A 15436-nucleotide genomic window follows, 5' to 3' on the forward strand; every position below is an offset into this window, starting at 1 on the left:
AACCTGCTGGAGGACGCGGGGAAATTTGAGAGGAGATGAACTATTTCTCGGATGATATAAAAGGAGCCTTTTCGCCTGAGTTATGGCCCGGATTTGGCGTTGCTGAGAGGGATGCATGCTGCTCCTTCCCTCCCGCCCCAGAGGAGGTATCATCAGAGCTGATATATGGCCCAGCTCTACATTACCTTTATAAAAACAAAGGATCATCCACGCTTTGGGTCGAGGGAAATATCCTTCTGACTATAGCTGCGACATCTAAACTAATGCCTGAGCCGACTTGTCTTTTTGACAACATCCAGATAATCCAAATAGTTTTAGATAAAAGACAGAAACTCCTGCTGCTGAACTGAAACTCTGAACTTTAACGCGTAAAAACGCTTAAATAGGCTACGCATTGTGATTTCTCTCCCCCTCATCTCCCTCTTTCTCTCTCTCTCTCTCTCCCTCTCTTTCTGCTTCCCCTCATTTACCCCATATAGCCTACCTATTCCGGTATCTCACCACACGACTAAATTAGACCAAAGATGATAAGAGCACAAAGCATTATAATTCCGCCGGGCTCCTCCTCCTTCCAGCCATGCGTCCTAATTAATGGGACACCCCCAGTCGCAAAAAGCCCTGCACTGGACTGCAACATAGTCAAAGAGTGAAAGGGAAGAGGGCGAAAGTGCCACTGGAGATAATTGATTACCTACCAATCAATGATAACTTGTTAGTAATCGTCAGCTCTTTGGACCTCGCCATTTTCAGGGAGGCATCTCACTCCTGCGGACTTGCTGCTCCCGAGGATCGACACTTTGAAGACACCCCATTTTGGAATAAGATTTTCTTTTCTTCTTTCTCCTCTCCGTATCTTTGCTTGGTTTTTTTTTTTTTCTAACCCCCTTACTGTTATGTGACTTTTTCCCCTCGTTTTTAACCGCTGAATATTTCAACGAAGTCCTGTATAAACTCTGCGCACAACCAATGATGACATCCAAAGAGGTGGCCAAATGTGATGCAGTGGAAAACAGGAGGCGAAGTCCGCTGGACCACTTGCCGCCTCCTGCCAACTCCAACAAGCCGCTGACCCCCTTCAGCATCGAGGACATCCTCAACAAACCGTCTGTGAAACGAAGTTACACAATTTGCGGCACGGCTCATCTAATTTCGTCCTCTGAGAAGCACCGTCCGTCCAGCATCCCTCTGTCCAGCCGGGCTCTCCTCACCCAGACCTCCCCGCTCTGCGCGCTGGAGGAGCTGGCCAGCAAGACCTTCAAGGGGCTGGAAGTCAGCGTGTTACAGGCTGCGGAAGGTAAATCTCCATCCCCCCAAAAAACAAATTAGAAATACGCCTTTTTAAAATGTTATCAACCCGTTGTATTTGTTTCCTCCCATCTCTGTAATCTAAGGGCCTGAACCAGACAGAGATTTAGTTTGGTTACTCCTTGTATTTTGCACTCTGTGGGCTAATGGAATATATTCACTAAAGGTGCTTATTTAATGGCCAAAGATATTTTTTTCTTTTGTGTTCAGGAGTGCATATTTTTTTCATTTAGAAAATGTCTTATCGAACAAAGGCGCAATATTCTGGGTTAATCTTCAACGAAATAAATCGCCACCGCTTTTCTTTAATTTCAGGGCCTCATGTGTGTGGTGCTCAATATTTCCCGGTGGTGTCTGTGTAATATTCTTGTAATCACCTGTTCCCATAAGAGATTAAAGCTTCCAGTGTTTCACAGATCACTTAGATGGTTATTTTTGTCTTAGGATCACTTTTACGCGCATTGTGCAGCGGTGCACCTCCATGAATCAGTGATTCTCACTCCTTCTCTCCCTCACAGGCCGGGACGGGATGACTCTGTTCGGCCAGAGAACCACCCCGAAGAAGCGTCGGAAGTCTCGGACGGCGTTCACCAATCACCAAATCTACGAGCTGGAGAAGCGCTTCCTGTACCAGAAGTACCTGTCCCCCGCAGACCGGGACCAGATCGCGCAGCAGCTGGGACTGACGAACGCGCAGGTCATCACGTGGTTTCAGAACCGGAGGGCCAAGCTAAAACGGGACCTGGAGGAGATGAAGGCCGACGTAGAGTCGGCCAAGGCCATAGGCCAGGTCCCCTTGGACAAGCTCGCCAAGCTGGCAGACCTGGAGAAATGTGCCAACGGCACACTGGGCCACCCGCGAGCCGAATCCCCCGCGCGGGGAGGCCAGCAGGAGCACGAGCTCGCTCAGAAACTGCGGACGTCGCCGCTGTCTCCGTTCTCAGACCACACAACTAGTAAAGAGTGCTCAGAGGACGAGGACGTGGAGATTGATGTGGATGACTGATCGCGCAGCGTGGGGCTGAGAAGTCGAGAACACAAAAGGACGATTTAAAAAACCCTCTCGAGGACTTGTAACTTACTGCTTATATTGTATACCATATCTCAGAACATGTACCAAAATGTAATGACTTTTATATCGGCACAGATAGACCTATTCATAGTGAAGCATGAACACAGAACAAGAAATATGCAGTGGTATTTTACAATGTATTCATTAGCAAACTGTTACTTCTTGCAATCAAAGCAATATGGTCTAAAATGACATGAGTAACTTATTATTTTTTTACACTATAGACCAACACGCGCGAGCGCACGCGCGAACACACAAACACACACACACACACACACACACACACACACACACACACACACACACACACACACACACACACACACACACACACACACACCTGTTCCATTGCTTCTCCTAAAAGACCTATCCTCACACACACCACGATGAAAGTGCTCCAGTTTTCCATATTTTTGCATGTAAATGCATGATTTGATTTGTGATCATTATCTATTTATTTTTACTTTATTATTTTTTTTTAATTTAAATGCTTTTGTGTTTTCTGTGAGCCAAGTCGCCATTGAGTCACTCTTGTCACTGCCGGCTCTGCTTCTCCTCCTCCTCCTCCTCTTCCTCCTCCTCATCATCATCATCATCTGACTGTAACCCTTGACTTCAGCTCACACTCTTCGTCCCGATGCTGCAGTGCATGATGATGATGATCGGAAAAGGCAAACTGGGACATTCACAGCTCTGCGTTTTATGGGAATGCTCAAAGCGATGGCGAGAAACAACAATTACTATTGCGGTGATTTTGACAAGCTATAGGCTACTTTTTAGATTTATTGTTTGGATACAATAGATTTACAGTTATAAATTTGTTATGTTTTGTACACCTGTAAGTGCCTTTCTAAAATCAGGACATTATTTGAAAACCAATGCACAGACTGTAATGTATATAGGCTACTATGGGAATAAAATGGCTTTTCTGAATATTTCTTTTATGTTGCAATTTTTCAATTAATATGGAGGTTTTTATTGTGGATATAATAGCCTGGAGTTTTCTTTATTATTGCGGACAAAAAATTATTTTGGAAACACGCTCTCCTTGCCAAATGTGGGCGGGTTAGCCCATCAAAAGCGGCCTGTTTAGAGTTATTATACTGAACTATTTTGTCCCTTTGTGTCCTTTTCTACTAGGATGCTCTAAACATTTTGTGGCCGGGAATCTCACGTCCCCTTTCACACCCTAAATGCGTATCATGGCTTCTTGACCCTTAGACGTGTTTCTCCATTCGTGGCAAAAATTTATGTGAGAAACACAAATCTGGTGCCGGGGGAAAAAAGACGAGGATGCCACAAAAACACAAAGTTTTGGGCCAGTTTCTCCGGGCCTTTATAGACCTTTTTTGTTCTGCGGGACTGGGCCGTAATTTTGAGCGTAAAGCATGAAAAGTGGGGACAAATGAGCAGCGTTCCCTGATGGGACGAGCCACAAAGGAGCAGGGCCGGTCCCCCGCAGGCAGCAATACTGAGACAAGTGTGTCCCACCGCACAGAAAGGACGCAAACGTTTGGAGGCCATATGGTTTTTGAAATTTCCTCACAATTTCAGACAATTTGATGGATTGAGTTAACCCTCCATTTAAACAGTTTAACTGGGTGCGAACAAAGGCCATAATGCCTACATAGACTCTCCCTTCATGAGGGCATCTGCGGCTATTAATGTCTAGCCCTTTTCTTTGCCTGGCGTTTTGAACAAGTCAATGAATTACAATGAAACTGGCCCTTTTTGTGAGCCGCTTGTCTTTCTCCGCTTTTTAGCTGTGGAATAATATGTTTGACTTCTGTCCAAGAACGTTTCTAAACAAGAAATGGATTTTGTTGAAAGTGTTTTTAATGTTAAGTAGGGAGCCATAAAGAGTTTAGACTGTGACATTTATGCCAAAGTCTGGTTAGGGAGTCTTTTGTTTGTTTTCTTCTCATCTTTTTCTTCTTCTGCTGCCTCTTTATTTCTTTTGTCTTTAAAGAGTTTAATGAAGCTGAAAACATGGTGATGTGAGAGAGAGAGTGAACTCAAAAGGCTAGCTCCCGTTTAACCCTCTTTGTTAACAGAAATGATAAGTAGAGCTGTCTTCTTGTGTTTGCTTTTTTTGTTTTTGTTTTTTTTTCTTACTGTTTTTTTTTTTAAATTCAGGATGACCTGAAAAAGTTTATAGTTATATAGTATATATAGACTAGGCCTATAGGAATATAGCTATTGAAAACTAGGCAAGAGGCAAAAGTAGGCCATCTTTCTCTCTCTCTCTCTCTCTCTCTCTCTCTATATATATATATATATATATATATATATGCCTACAATACATAGAATTTAAAGTATATATCCTTATTTAATAAATAACATACTACATTGTAGTAAACCAATTATTCAATTCAATTCAACAACTATAACTCCTCCTGTGGGCTCTTTAACAATAAATCAGTTGTAATAGTATAAATAATTTCATAGGAGAAGTTGATAATACAGATATATACTGTACACATTAGACACTTTAGTCCCTGTATCTGTTTACAATTACATTACATTAGGCTATAGTGTGTTTTAAACCACCTACTAAATGTTTTTATACTGCCTATAAATGCCAAATATTATACTTATTATGTTTAGAAAATCAAAGGTAAATCTGATGCTAAAGCTACCTGCAAAGAAAACAAAATATGATTCTGTGTATATTACATATACTACACTGTGTGTGTGTGTGTGTGTGTGTGTGTGTGTGTGTGTGTGTGTGTGTGTGTGTGTGTGTGTGTGTGTGTGTGTGTGTGTGTGTGTGTGTGTGTTTGTGTGCGTGCTTCTGCAGCCTATTCTGAATCAAGCATATTTATGAAGGGAGAGAGTGTTAAGGCAGCCTAAGTTTATGGATTTCACTTGCTTATTTTATGAGGGCTTGTCAGGCGGGCCCGCTGATAAGTAATACTACAGTCTGAGGGACCACTTCGTGGTAATTAATCTGGAGGTCTTAAGTGTATTTCAGTATTTCACTTCAAGATGGAAAAAATCACTACTTCAATCGTCCGGAAAATTGAAGTTTGATGCATGAGTCCCTACTGAAACAATAGTACAGCCCTCGCTCTTTTCATCTCTCCCCTCCCCTTTTTTATACTCTCTCTCTCTCTCCCTCTCTCCATCTCTCTCTCGCTTCCCCTCTCTCTTTTATTATTTGCACCTTGTGGAAAACAGTCTCAGGTGCAAAGTGTAGATTAATATTTGAGACACTGGTCGAGTGACAGCATTTAAGCACAACAATGAATTAATTAGTTTAATGTTTGCAGAAAATTTGAAAATAACGTATATCCATAGGCCTCAAACAGTCCCTCAATTTATTATCATCATTATTATTATCATTATTATTATTACTATTGAATAAGTATAAAGAGGACATCTGTAAATGACTTTATATTTGCCTGCATGGAGTTAAATCACTCTATATATCTAAATAGAGCTGAATTGTAGAGTTTTAATCATAGCCTTCCTGTGGAGCCAGTTAATACTTCAAACTTCAATTTTACGGGCGATTGAACTAAGCATGTTCCTGACAGAATTGATGTATGTATTAATTTCCTTTAACTGTTGATTAATTAGGCTGCGCTGAAGGCTCAAATGGAACGGTTTGTTCACAAATTTGCATATTAATCAAATTCTAGTTGATCATTCAAATAATCCAGGCTGTGTGATTTTTTGGCTGAAGCTTGAAAACATATACCAGGAAAATCAGTAAATACACACATGCATATTCTCAACTTCTGCTGCTGCGTGTCTTCCAGATTATCATCAAACACTGAGAAAGAGTCAGTATGGCTGTTTGGACTAGAGTGCTTCCCTAGTCTTGTTCCATCAAATCCACTGATAGATTCACTGGATTACAACCAAACAACAGCAAATCTATATGTGCCTGTGTGTCATGAATAAACAGAGAGAGAGAAAGAGAGGAGAAACAGATGCAGATTTGCTTTGAACATTTCTGTTCTGTTTAGTAGGAAAAAAAGGCTAAACATTTTCACAGACTGCCACCTAGTTGATGTGGAAGTTAATCTGCCGCAGTGATACAGTCTCTGTGGCAGCAGCAGGCTTCAGATCACAGGTGGCTGGAGTTTGTGGGATGTTAAATATTACTGAGAGGCAGCAGAACGATAAAAAGAGCGGTTTTATAAATGCTGAAACAGCTTCCAACTGATACTGTGAGATGTCAGAAAGGCTACAGAAAACAATCTGCAGGTAGATTTATTAAATATCAACCTTGCAGCTCATTCTGTCTAAAATTAAATGTTTAATGAGTTACTATATGATTCTTGTAATATTTGTTGAATAGCTGGTTCATGATAAGCAGGCTTCCTTTGCTGGCCTGACACTGGTTTAAGTCTAAAATGAACATGGTCAAAACTGCACCAGCATTTTGAGCTTCATATTCTTCAGCAGGGATGTGAATCAAGATTGTAAAGAAAGTCTCTGCGTCAAAAACTAATTCTGCAAGTCATTAGCAGTAAATACATAGGATTTCAAATAAGAATTATCATCGATAAATGTGGGGGTCAAGCGTAGACAAGAAATAAAGAGGGCAAAATTTTATAATTATGACATCAGGTGGTAAAGTTCCTATATAAATAAAGGAGAACTTGATTTCATAGAGCAAAACAATTATAATTAGCAGATAAATGAATAAATAAAGTGAAATGAACATAAGGTGTCCCTGATGTTAGTGGAAGCCATCAGAAAGCACATCCATATCTGACTTATTCATCCTTTAAATCAGGTGTCAGACCAAAACATGTTGGTTGTGAAAAACTGTCAATGTTCAGGCTGTGAAATGAAATGAAAAACAGGAGGGAGGTGGGGAGAAAAACAAGGAAGTGCAGATGTTGACAATAGCTGCAAACTCCAGTCAGCTGCTTGGCCACTGAGGAGAGAGGCAAACAGAGACACCTGCTGGTGTTTACTTGACAGTGAACTCCACTGCACTGAACAGTTAATCAGCCATGCTATATGTGTGCGTGTGTCAATGAAATATTTTACTTAATATTTAGTTTTGTAAAACACATTTTGCATTGCATTATCATAATTGGTCTGATTAGACAAGTTGTGCAAGATTTACTGTGTCTTAATGTAAGGAAATGTTTGTATGAAGACCCCTTCCTCTCTCTCTCATTAAAAATGTCTTATCAGACCTATTTGAGAGCCAGTAATAGCAGACCATATTCAGAGTGATCACAGTCCTCTGGTGCTGCATTACTGTCCAGCACATTTTGACCTAAAATGACACCTCCTGCACTCTCGCTACCAGACCCTCACTACATGCTCCTCTACTGAAGAACACTCACACTGTTTTACAGGCTGGTGGGATTAATGAAAGAGAGACTGAAAATATAATATTAACAGCATATTTCACATATATTCAGATTGCTTTATGTGTAGTAGCCTATCTCATAGAGTTGGATAACATACCAACAGTGCAGGCTATTGATCTTTTACTTAGCCAGAAAAAGAAAGATTTCTCTATTAAAACCTTACTAACCTGCAAAATGGCCACTTTCAAAGTCTATTGGATTATTATTGCCAATACAAAAGCATTTCCTTGTTATAGCTGGGTGGGAATGAGCTCACTTTAACTTTGGTTCTTTATATGTTGGCTAGGTAACTCTATAACAATGTATTGTGTTTCATAAGATGATCATTAGTTTGTGCTTAAATCTTATAAGTCTTGATCTTAAAATAACTAGAGAGCTTTCAAATAAATGTAGTGGGGATGAACACACGGTTTCTGCATCTCTGTAAGGATGATGTGTGTGTATTTACAGGCAACTGAGGGACAGATTGACAGTCTGGACAGTTTTGTATTGACTTACTCATTTCCCCCGGAAATAATAGTATTGGTGACAACCTAATGTACAGAGCATCGGGGTGTCTGCCCTAAAATGTGTAAAGCACACGTATAAACACCATTTTCCGTACTTGCACAGTCCTGCGCAGCTTCACCGCAGCATTAGCGCGCCTCAGCACTCCACGCTGTCGCAGGCACCACGTCATCAAAGTTGGCGGTATTTTGAAAAGGAGGCGTCTGTTGTTGTGGTCCGCTTAGTGAAGAAAAAAATACAAATTATGGTAAGACTACACGTCTGTGACTAATTCTTGTGGTTCAGATACATACATAATAACGTAGAGTGCGATATTTCTATATGTATTACAGAGAATATCTACTAACGTAAACTTAGACATTTTCATTTCTCCACGGTGAGCCATAAGTAGGCAACGAACAACTAACTAGACCTAATCTACACGCTGTGCCAAGTTTGCCGGTGCTTTACTCATTTAGTAATGACAAAAAACACTTTCCCAAATCCAAATCAAGAGTTTTTGACTTTTTGTGTTTCCGTGTCGAGGCCGAGGTGAAGCCCGGCGGCCAGCCAGCAGCAGAGCTGTCGGAGGCTGCGCAGTCTGAGCTGCTGGACCTGTGTGAGGATCAGTTTGCTCAGCTGGAAAAGGTAACCTCACTTTTTAACCTTAAGATCCAGACTGTGCAGGCTGTCCTTTAATCAATCATTGGATGCGCATGAAAGATATTAACTGCAGACTGTGCGTCTCTGTGTTGCAGCTGCAGAATGAGATCATACTGTGTGAACCAGATTTATGTGAGAATCCACAGGAGCAGGTGAGATGATTGTGCATGTTCATTTATGAAATTTTCAGTGTCTCTGCAGTATCCTCCCGATGTCACAGATAAAACATGGAAAACCTTTCAGTTTACACTTGCCAATAATTTTCTTGATTAATCATATGGTCTATATATACTGTACTGTCATATACAATGAAGTTGGAAGCTAGAATGTTTGACAAATGATTAATCAGTTATCGTATAGTTACCAATTAATTTCCTATCAGTTGATTAATCACTTCAACATTTCAGCTTTATTCATGAGATATAATTTTAAAACATGACATTTGAATAAATGGCCAAGACAACACTTGTTGGTTCCAAAGATGTTAATATAGGGGCCGTCAGGAGGTGGAGCAGATCGTCCACTAACTAATCACATGTCATGGTAAATGTGTTGTGTGTTTTTTACAATGTAAATATTCATCTCCAACAGTCAGTAAATCGACTGATGGCAACAGACGCTGAACTGAAGCAGTGGCTGACAGTGGAGCCGAAATGTAAGTCCTCCATAAACACTGTGATGGAAACTGTGACCATAATCTAATATAAGTGTTTGCAACTGAATTATGAATATCACAAATCAGCACCACAGTTTTATTCCAGTTAAACTGGTCCATCAAACATTAATGTTTAATCACAATTTCATTTCAGATTTTGTGTCTTTATCAGATTGTGATTCTCTGCTTTCAAATCAGTTTGAAATTGTAATTGTTATATCTGCTGTATCCAATGTTATCTATGACAAAATTTGCATTCTTAAAATGTATTAACTTATTTTGCATCATTCAGTGCTGGCAGCAAATTCTGAAGTTTTACTTCAAGCTGGAAAAGAGGAGGTATGTTTATATGTAAATTGCAACACTGAGTATAATATGTCTCACTAAAATGCCAAATAAAAATGCATTGCTCGAGTTATGCAATGCATTTCTCTAACTTTGTTTTCCACAGATGCTCAAGCTGTGCTCTGAACTTGAGATGGTTCTTTCTTGCTATGAAGCAAAGAGAGACAAACTGAGAGAAACTAAAGAACTGTATGTAACCTTTAAGTTATACTGCAGCCTTTTCCATAACTTACTGTCCTGCCTCAGAGCACAAATGCTTTTGAGAGGTGAATGAAGAGACCTTTCAGAGGCTTTTCCTTTATTTTGCTCTGTGTATTGCTCTGTTTCATGTTTGTGTTTTTAGTGAACAGAAGTGGCTGGAGGAGAAGAAACAGGTGCTGATAGCTGCCACTGATCACGCTGAAAGACTTCAAATGGAAAAGGAGAAATTATCAGAACACAGGTGAGTGTGACGGCAAAGTTGCAGTAAACCAGACGAGTCCAAGTTATGAGATATTTCTCCTCCGGAGAAGCATGTGAAGAGCAACATAAGTGTGGAAAGAGGAAAAATAATGCAAATTAATAATGCAAAAAAATGAAACTCTGAAGGTGTGTGTGTGTGTGTGTGTGTGTGTGTGTGTGTGTGTGTGTGTGTGTGTGTGTGTGTGTGTGTGTGTGTGTGTGTGTGTGTGTTTGTTAACATGCATTCCACAGTGTACTGCAGGACACTAAGGCCAAAATCCGGAAAATGAAGGTCTACCAGGAGAGTTTGATGGAGTCTCTGGGGGACGTCCTGGAGAAGCACGTTCCTCTCCCTCAGAATGAATCCAGTACAAACAGGAAGAAGAAGGTTCAGTGACCTGTGTTATGTTTGTTGGTTGTGCCTTTGCAGCCTCTTTACATGTGAAACCTGGGCTGTCACTGCTTCAGTGTTGTTTACCCACATTCGTTTTCATTTTCAGAACATTGAACTAGGGTTAAATGAAGACTTGATTTCTCTCAATGAAATTCTGGAGGTGAGTTTTCATGCACTACATAAACAGAATTGATGTTAAATGCATTCTCTTTGTTTAACTGACACCATCCAATATTTAATTTTGTTAATCCTAATAGGGGTTAGCTGTCTGTGAGTAAGGTTGTATTTTGATAAGGGATTCTAACAAGACATTTTAGATATTTTTAACAGTAAAACAAAACTTTTGCACAAGTGCAAATTTAATGCTCACCCTAAAACCTCAAAGATTTTTGTTATTCTGTCAAGGTAAAAGTGGGTGGTCAAAAGTCCACTTCACCCAAATCAAGTAAGACCTGGTGGATTCCCAGTTGTGCAGCTAGTTTCAATTTCATTCTTTTTTTCTTTTTTTTTTTAATTAGTGCCACGGGTGCTCAGCTCCGAGGCACTCCTCTACAGCTAGAATAGCTGAGAGGAGTGCCTTAATATTCTGTTTCGGGTTTATTATTCTTCCGCCAAATTTCGGCGCGTAACTCGTCCCGCAGCTTTGAGAAAACCCCGGTAATATATACATCAAAACGTGCGTCTTGATCCCGCAAGGGGTGCTATGACTTTTGGTGTTAAAATTCCAATTTTTCCCAAAGTTATTCCCAAAAAACTGGGAATAAATAATGCATTAGGAATGCATTGGAACTTTCTTTAGAAACCCACCTTTTTTCGACAAAATTGCACCTTTTTTCTGAGTCACCCAGCTCTCTCATACCTGCACGTAGAAATGTGATTCAAACTATAAAACGGAGGAAAACTTCTGCTCTCTCAAAAAGATAGGAACTGTTTTTACATAACATGTAAACTTTTCAAACTGTGAGCACTCAAAGGAGGAGTGCAAATCACTTTTTTTCAAAGTTAGAGTGAAAGCGTCAGTTGGCTAGAGTGCGTGAAGCAGTAAAAAATAACCTTTATTTTTATTTTTAACTCGAGCTCGCGGCCAAACCGTAAAAAGGAGACAAATAATTCTTTCTGAAAATGTAGACATAGTTGTTGGGATTCATAAAATGTAACTTTGACAGGCAGGGTCTGCACAAAATTTAAACGGGGGTGCCGAGTCCGGCAGCAATACCTGTCTCACTCTCATTGACACCTAATGTAATCGTCTTTTTTTTTCAAAAGAATCTCACTCTGTCTTCGCACTGAGCTTCCTCACTCATTTTAAGGAATATCTGAATAAAATAGAGACTGTAGAAACTTCTGGCTTCAGTGTCTGGCACGGTCTTTTCGGTTTGTGAAAAGAAGTAACGGTTTTCTCATAATTTGCAGTTGTTTGAAGCCATGTCGAAGCCAAATTCTGGGCAGATTTTCACATTGCCATGGCAACGGCAGCTCCTGACCTGTGTGCGTGCGTGCGTGCCTCTAGCAACCAGATAACCAACTCTCCAAGCTCTGCTAGCTTTACATTAGCCGCATGTTAGGTCTTAAATTACATTTAGTTAGGTCTTAAATATGTAAGTCCATTTACTGCTTCCTTCGTTGCTTTTTTTTTTTGTTTTGTTAAAAGAGTGAATGAAGTTGTGACGGTCTCCGCTGAGACAGAGGAGAGGAGAAGCTACTAGCCCTCTCTCGCTGTCACTTCTAGTCGCGTTGCTCTCCTCCCCAGTAATGTTAAATTTAGCACAGAAAAAAAAACATAATAGTGGTAATTTAAATTGCGGTTCATGGGATTTATTAACCCTCAGGGGCCCCTCTGTCCTTTTTTGGACATTTTCTTCACTTTTCTTTTTTGATTTGCTGATCATTTTGGCTGTGTTACAGCTGAAGGTATGGATTTCTGCAAGAAAGTGTCTTTTTTGACATATTTTTAAAATCTAATGTCAGTTACTGTTACAGGTCTATTATACACTGGTAACACGTTTTGTACCCTCTGGGGTTCCTCGCGTCCAAAAAAGGACACACAAAGAAAATGATATAAAATCATCATATATCAATATTTTTTTCTGCTTTTTTTGCATAAATCTCTTAAACCACTTCAGTTCTGCTCAAACCTATCAAATGTTTATTAGTTTTCGGGATTTTAACCCTTTAAATGCCAGTTTGAAGACATGTTGCCTCTTGTTTTATTAAAAAAAACAACACAGAATATGATATATTTCCCACATAATACATGGTGGAGGGATGTGACATTGTTTTATATCAGAGTCTTTTATATCAAGACATTTCTCAAAACCAGAATATGATCAGGGTGACTTTTGAACACTGGAAATAAATCATGTACTCATCCCGGCAGTAGCCCCCGTGGCACTCAAAATTTCCCTGGAATTTTCTAGTTATTATTATTATTCTTACTTCTCACAGCAGTATAATTGAGACAAATAAGATGGGTTTTGTTTGTTGTGTTCAAAAAATTAAACAGTGAAGTTTGAAAAAATCAATAGCAAAGTGTGTTTCCATAAGTTCACTGCAGACAGTTTTGTGTTTTGTTTTTTTTTAAGCTTCATTAGTTGGATTTCCAACAACATCTACATTTACAGAGCTTATATCAACAGATTTGAAAGTGTCATGGTAAAGGTATCTTGGCCAAATTATCCCGGAATATAACATAAACTCAGTAATTATAACTTCAATAAGATAAAACTCTTTACTTAGTTTTAAAACATCCTTTTAAGGCTGAACTTCATATTGACATATTATAGCAGAAAAGCATGGGTGTAATTAATAACATGAATAACAGTTGCATACCTTTTTCATGTCGGCCAGTTCCATTGCAATGTGATTCGTGGTCACTGGTAACAGAACCATCATTAATGTTATGAATTACACTTGTGATTTTCCTGTTATAACAAGTCAAAATGCAGATTGTGAAAAACTGCAGTCCAGTCCACAAGTATGTTGTGACGGAGAAGCTCCCGTGTTGCTGTTGGCTGGTATGGAAATGACTAATAAAAACCAAGACTATACTATAACTGTTTATGTTTACTATAAAGATATATATTTATCATCCCAGCTCCCCCTGTCTCACTGAGCTGCAGGACTACAGACAGTCACTTTTTACTTGAGAATGATAATGGGTTAGCCGTGTCAGCACCAGCAAAACCAACTCTCTGCACTGCCGAGTCTAGTCATGTATGTATGTCCTAGTTTATTCTCAGCCACAAATGTTGTAGTGTCCTGCTGACAACAGCATATACCATGTAAACATAAATATCATGGGAGGCAGCACCTTGTACTGTTACTGCAAATGTGTTTGACTCCAGTCTACCTCTGTCTTCTGCACCCCTTCAGGTGCTCATGAACAAGGTCCTAAACACACCACACGACCCCTATGTGACGATTGATGACACATTCTGGCCACCGTACATAGAGATGCTTCTCCGCTATGGGATTGCAGTGAGGCACCAAGAGAATAACTTCAAGATCCGCCTGGAAACCTTTTTTTAAGGCACTAGTGCGTTTGCCATCTCAAGCACCACTTATCTACCAGTGTTTCTAATTCGAGTCTCCTTGTACAGTGCTATCATTATGTATATTTGTGTGAGCTGATATGAAGACTGTGCTGGGAAATCAACGAGGCTAGTGATTTACCGAATGTACAGTATATGTCTATGGTGGAGTCCATTACAAAATGAGTTTTTTATATGTTGTCCATTTAGGCTTCACACTAGTATTTTTTAGGATAAATACAGAGTAAACCATGAGTCATTATAAAAGCTCTGACAACACCTGAATTTAAGTTATGAAAATATTCAAATGCATTAGAAATACATTTTGACACTTGATCCTTTTATCATTTAAGATTATTTTGTACTTCATGTAAACTCAAGATTAATACTCAGTCCGACTGAAAGTCATCTCTTGACTACATATTTCTTTGATCTTATTTTCATAGCTGTTTTCATTTGCCAAGTATAATCAGCAATGAGTAATGCACACTCAGTTGTCCATTTTAGGAACTTTTAGCTAAAACTAATGCAGGGTAATGCATCAGTCCTGCAAAAAGTCCTTCATAAAGGTTATAATATTCAGTTTTTATTGAAACTGTTGAAGTGGTGTTGATTCACTTGTATGATCATTGTGGAGGCTGCAGTTTGTGGTGCTGTCGAACTGTATTGCATCATACAGAGAGGTGTCTTTGTTGTTTAGCCTGCCCTCATTGATATAAATGGGATGGACAAAATAATAGAAATACCCGTCAACATAACACAATATAATTCAACCACACCACAGATTACGTCCACCGAAATAATCACACAGTTGAATCAATGCCTCTTTAACACTGAATCAATAAAAACTGAACATTATAACCTTCATTAAAGGAGGATTAATCGCTGGACTGTTGTATTAGAATGCATTAGTTTCAGCTAGGTGTTCCTAAACTTGACAACTGAGTGTATGTTAGAATTTATTGGGGTTCTTTAAATTGTTCTTAGATTCAGTTTTATTTAAGGTTTGTTAAGAGTTGATTTTCTGAGGCCTTCAGATACCTGCGTACATGTATATATGTACATTTCATTAATTTGTTTGTATATATTTTCTTGTTCATGTTCAATAAACTTAGGAACTGTAGCTGTGGTGATGTTGTTTTGTTCAGGTTAGAAAAAAAACAATGATCATCTTCTCATTATTGATATAGGCAAACAATAAGC

The 15436-nt window shown here is 39.4% G+C and overlaps 2 protein-coding genes across 2 annotated transcripts; both read left to right on the forward strand.

Annotated features, from left to right (window-relative positions):
* The first annotated feature begins 281 nt into the window (after nucleotides 1–281).
* Nucleotides 282–3487, forward strand: lbx1b (ladybird homeobox 1b). Its single transcript, XM_056372275.1, has 2 exons — nucleotides 282–1294; nucleotides 1824–3487. Exons 1-2 carry the CDS (start codon nucleotides 967–969, stop codon nucleotides 2309–2311), a joined length of 816 nt encoding a protein of 271 aa, XP_056228250.1. The 5' UTR covers nucleotides 282–966; the 3' UTR covers nucleotides 2312–3487.
* Nucleotides 3488–8408: 4921 nt separating this feature from the next.
* Nucleotides 8409–15356, forward strand: cenpk (centromere protein K). The gene is made up of 10 exons (XM_056369048.1): nucleotides 8409–8473; nucleotides 8752–8853; nucleotides 8964–9020; nucleotides 9460–9523; nucleotides 9816–9862; nucleotides 9975–10057; nucleotides 10212–10310; nucleotides 10562–10697; nucleotides 10810–10863; nucleotides 14076–15356. The coding sequence occupies exons 1-10, from the start codon at nucleotides 8471–8473 to the stop codon at nucleotides 14229–14231; spliced, it is 801 nt and encodes a 266-aa protein (XP_056225023.1). The 5' UTR covers nucleotides 8409–8470; the 3' UTR covers nucleotides 14232–15356.
* The last annotated feature ends 80 nt before the right edge of the window (nucleotides 15357–15436 follow it).

The sequence above is a fragment of the Seriola aureovittata genome, chromosome 3 (genome assembly GCF_021018895.1).
Source record: "Seriola aureovittata isolate HTS-2021-v1 ecotype China chromosome 3, ASM2101889v1, whole genome shotgun sequence".
NCBI lineage: Eukaryota > Metazoa > Chordata > Actinopteri > Carangiformes > Carangidae > Seriola > Seriola aureovittata.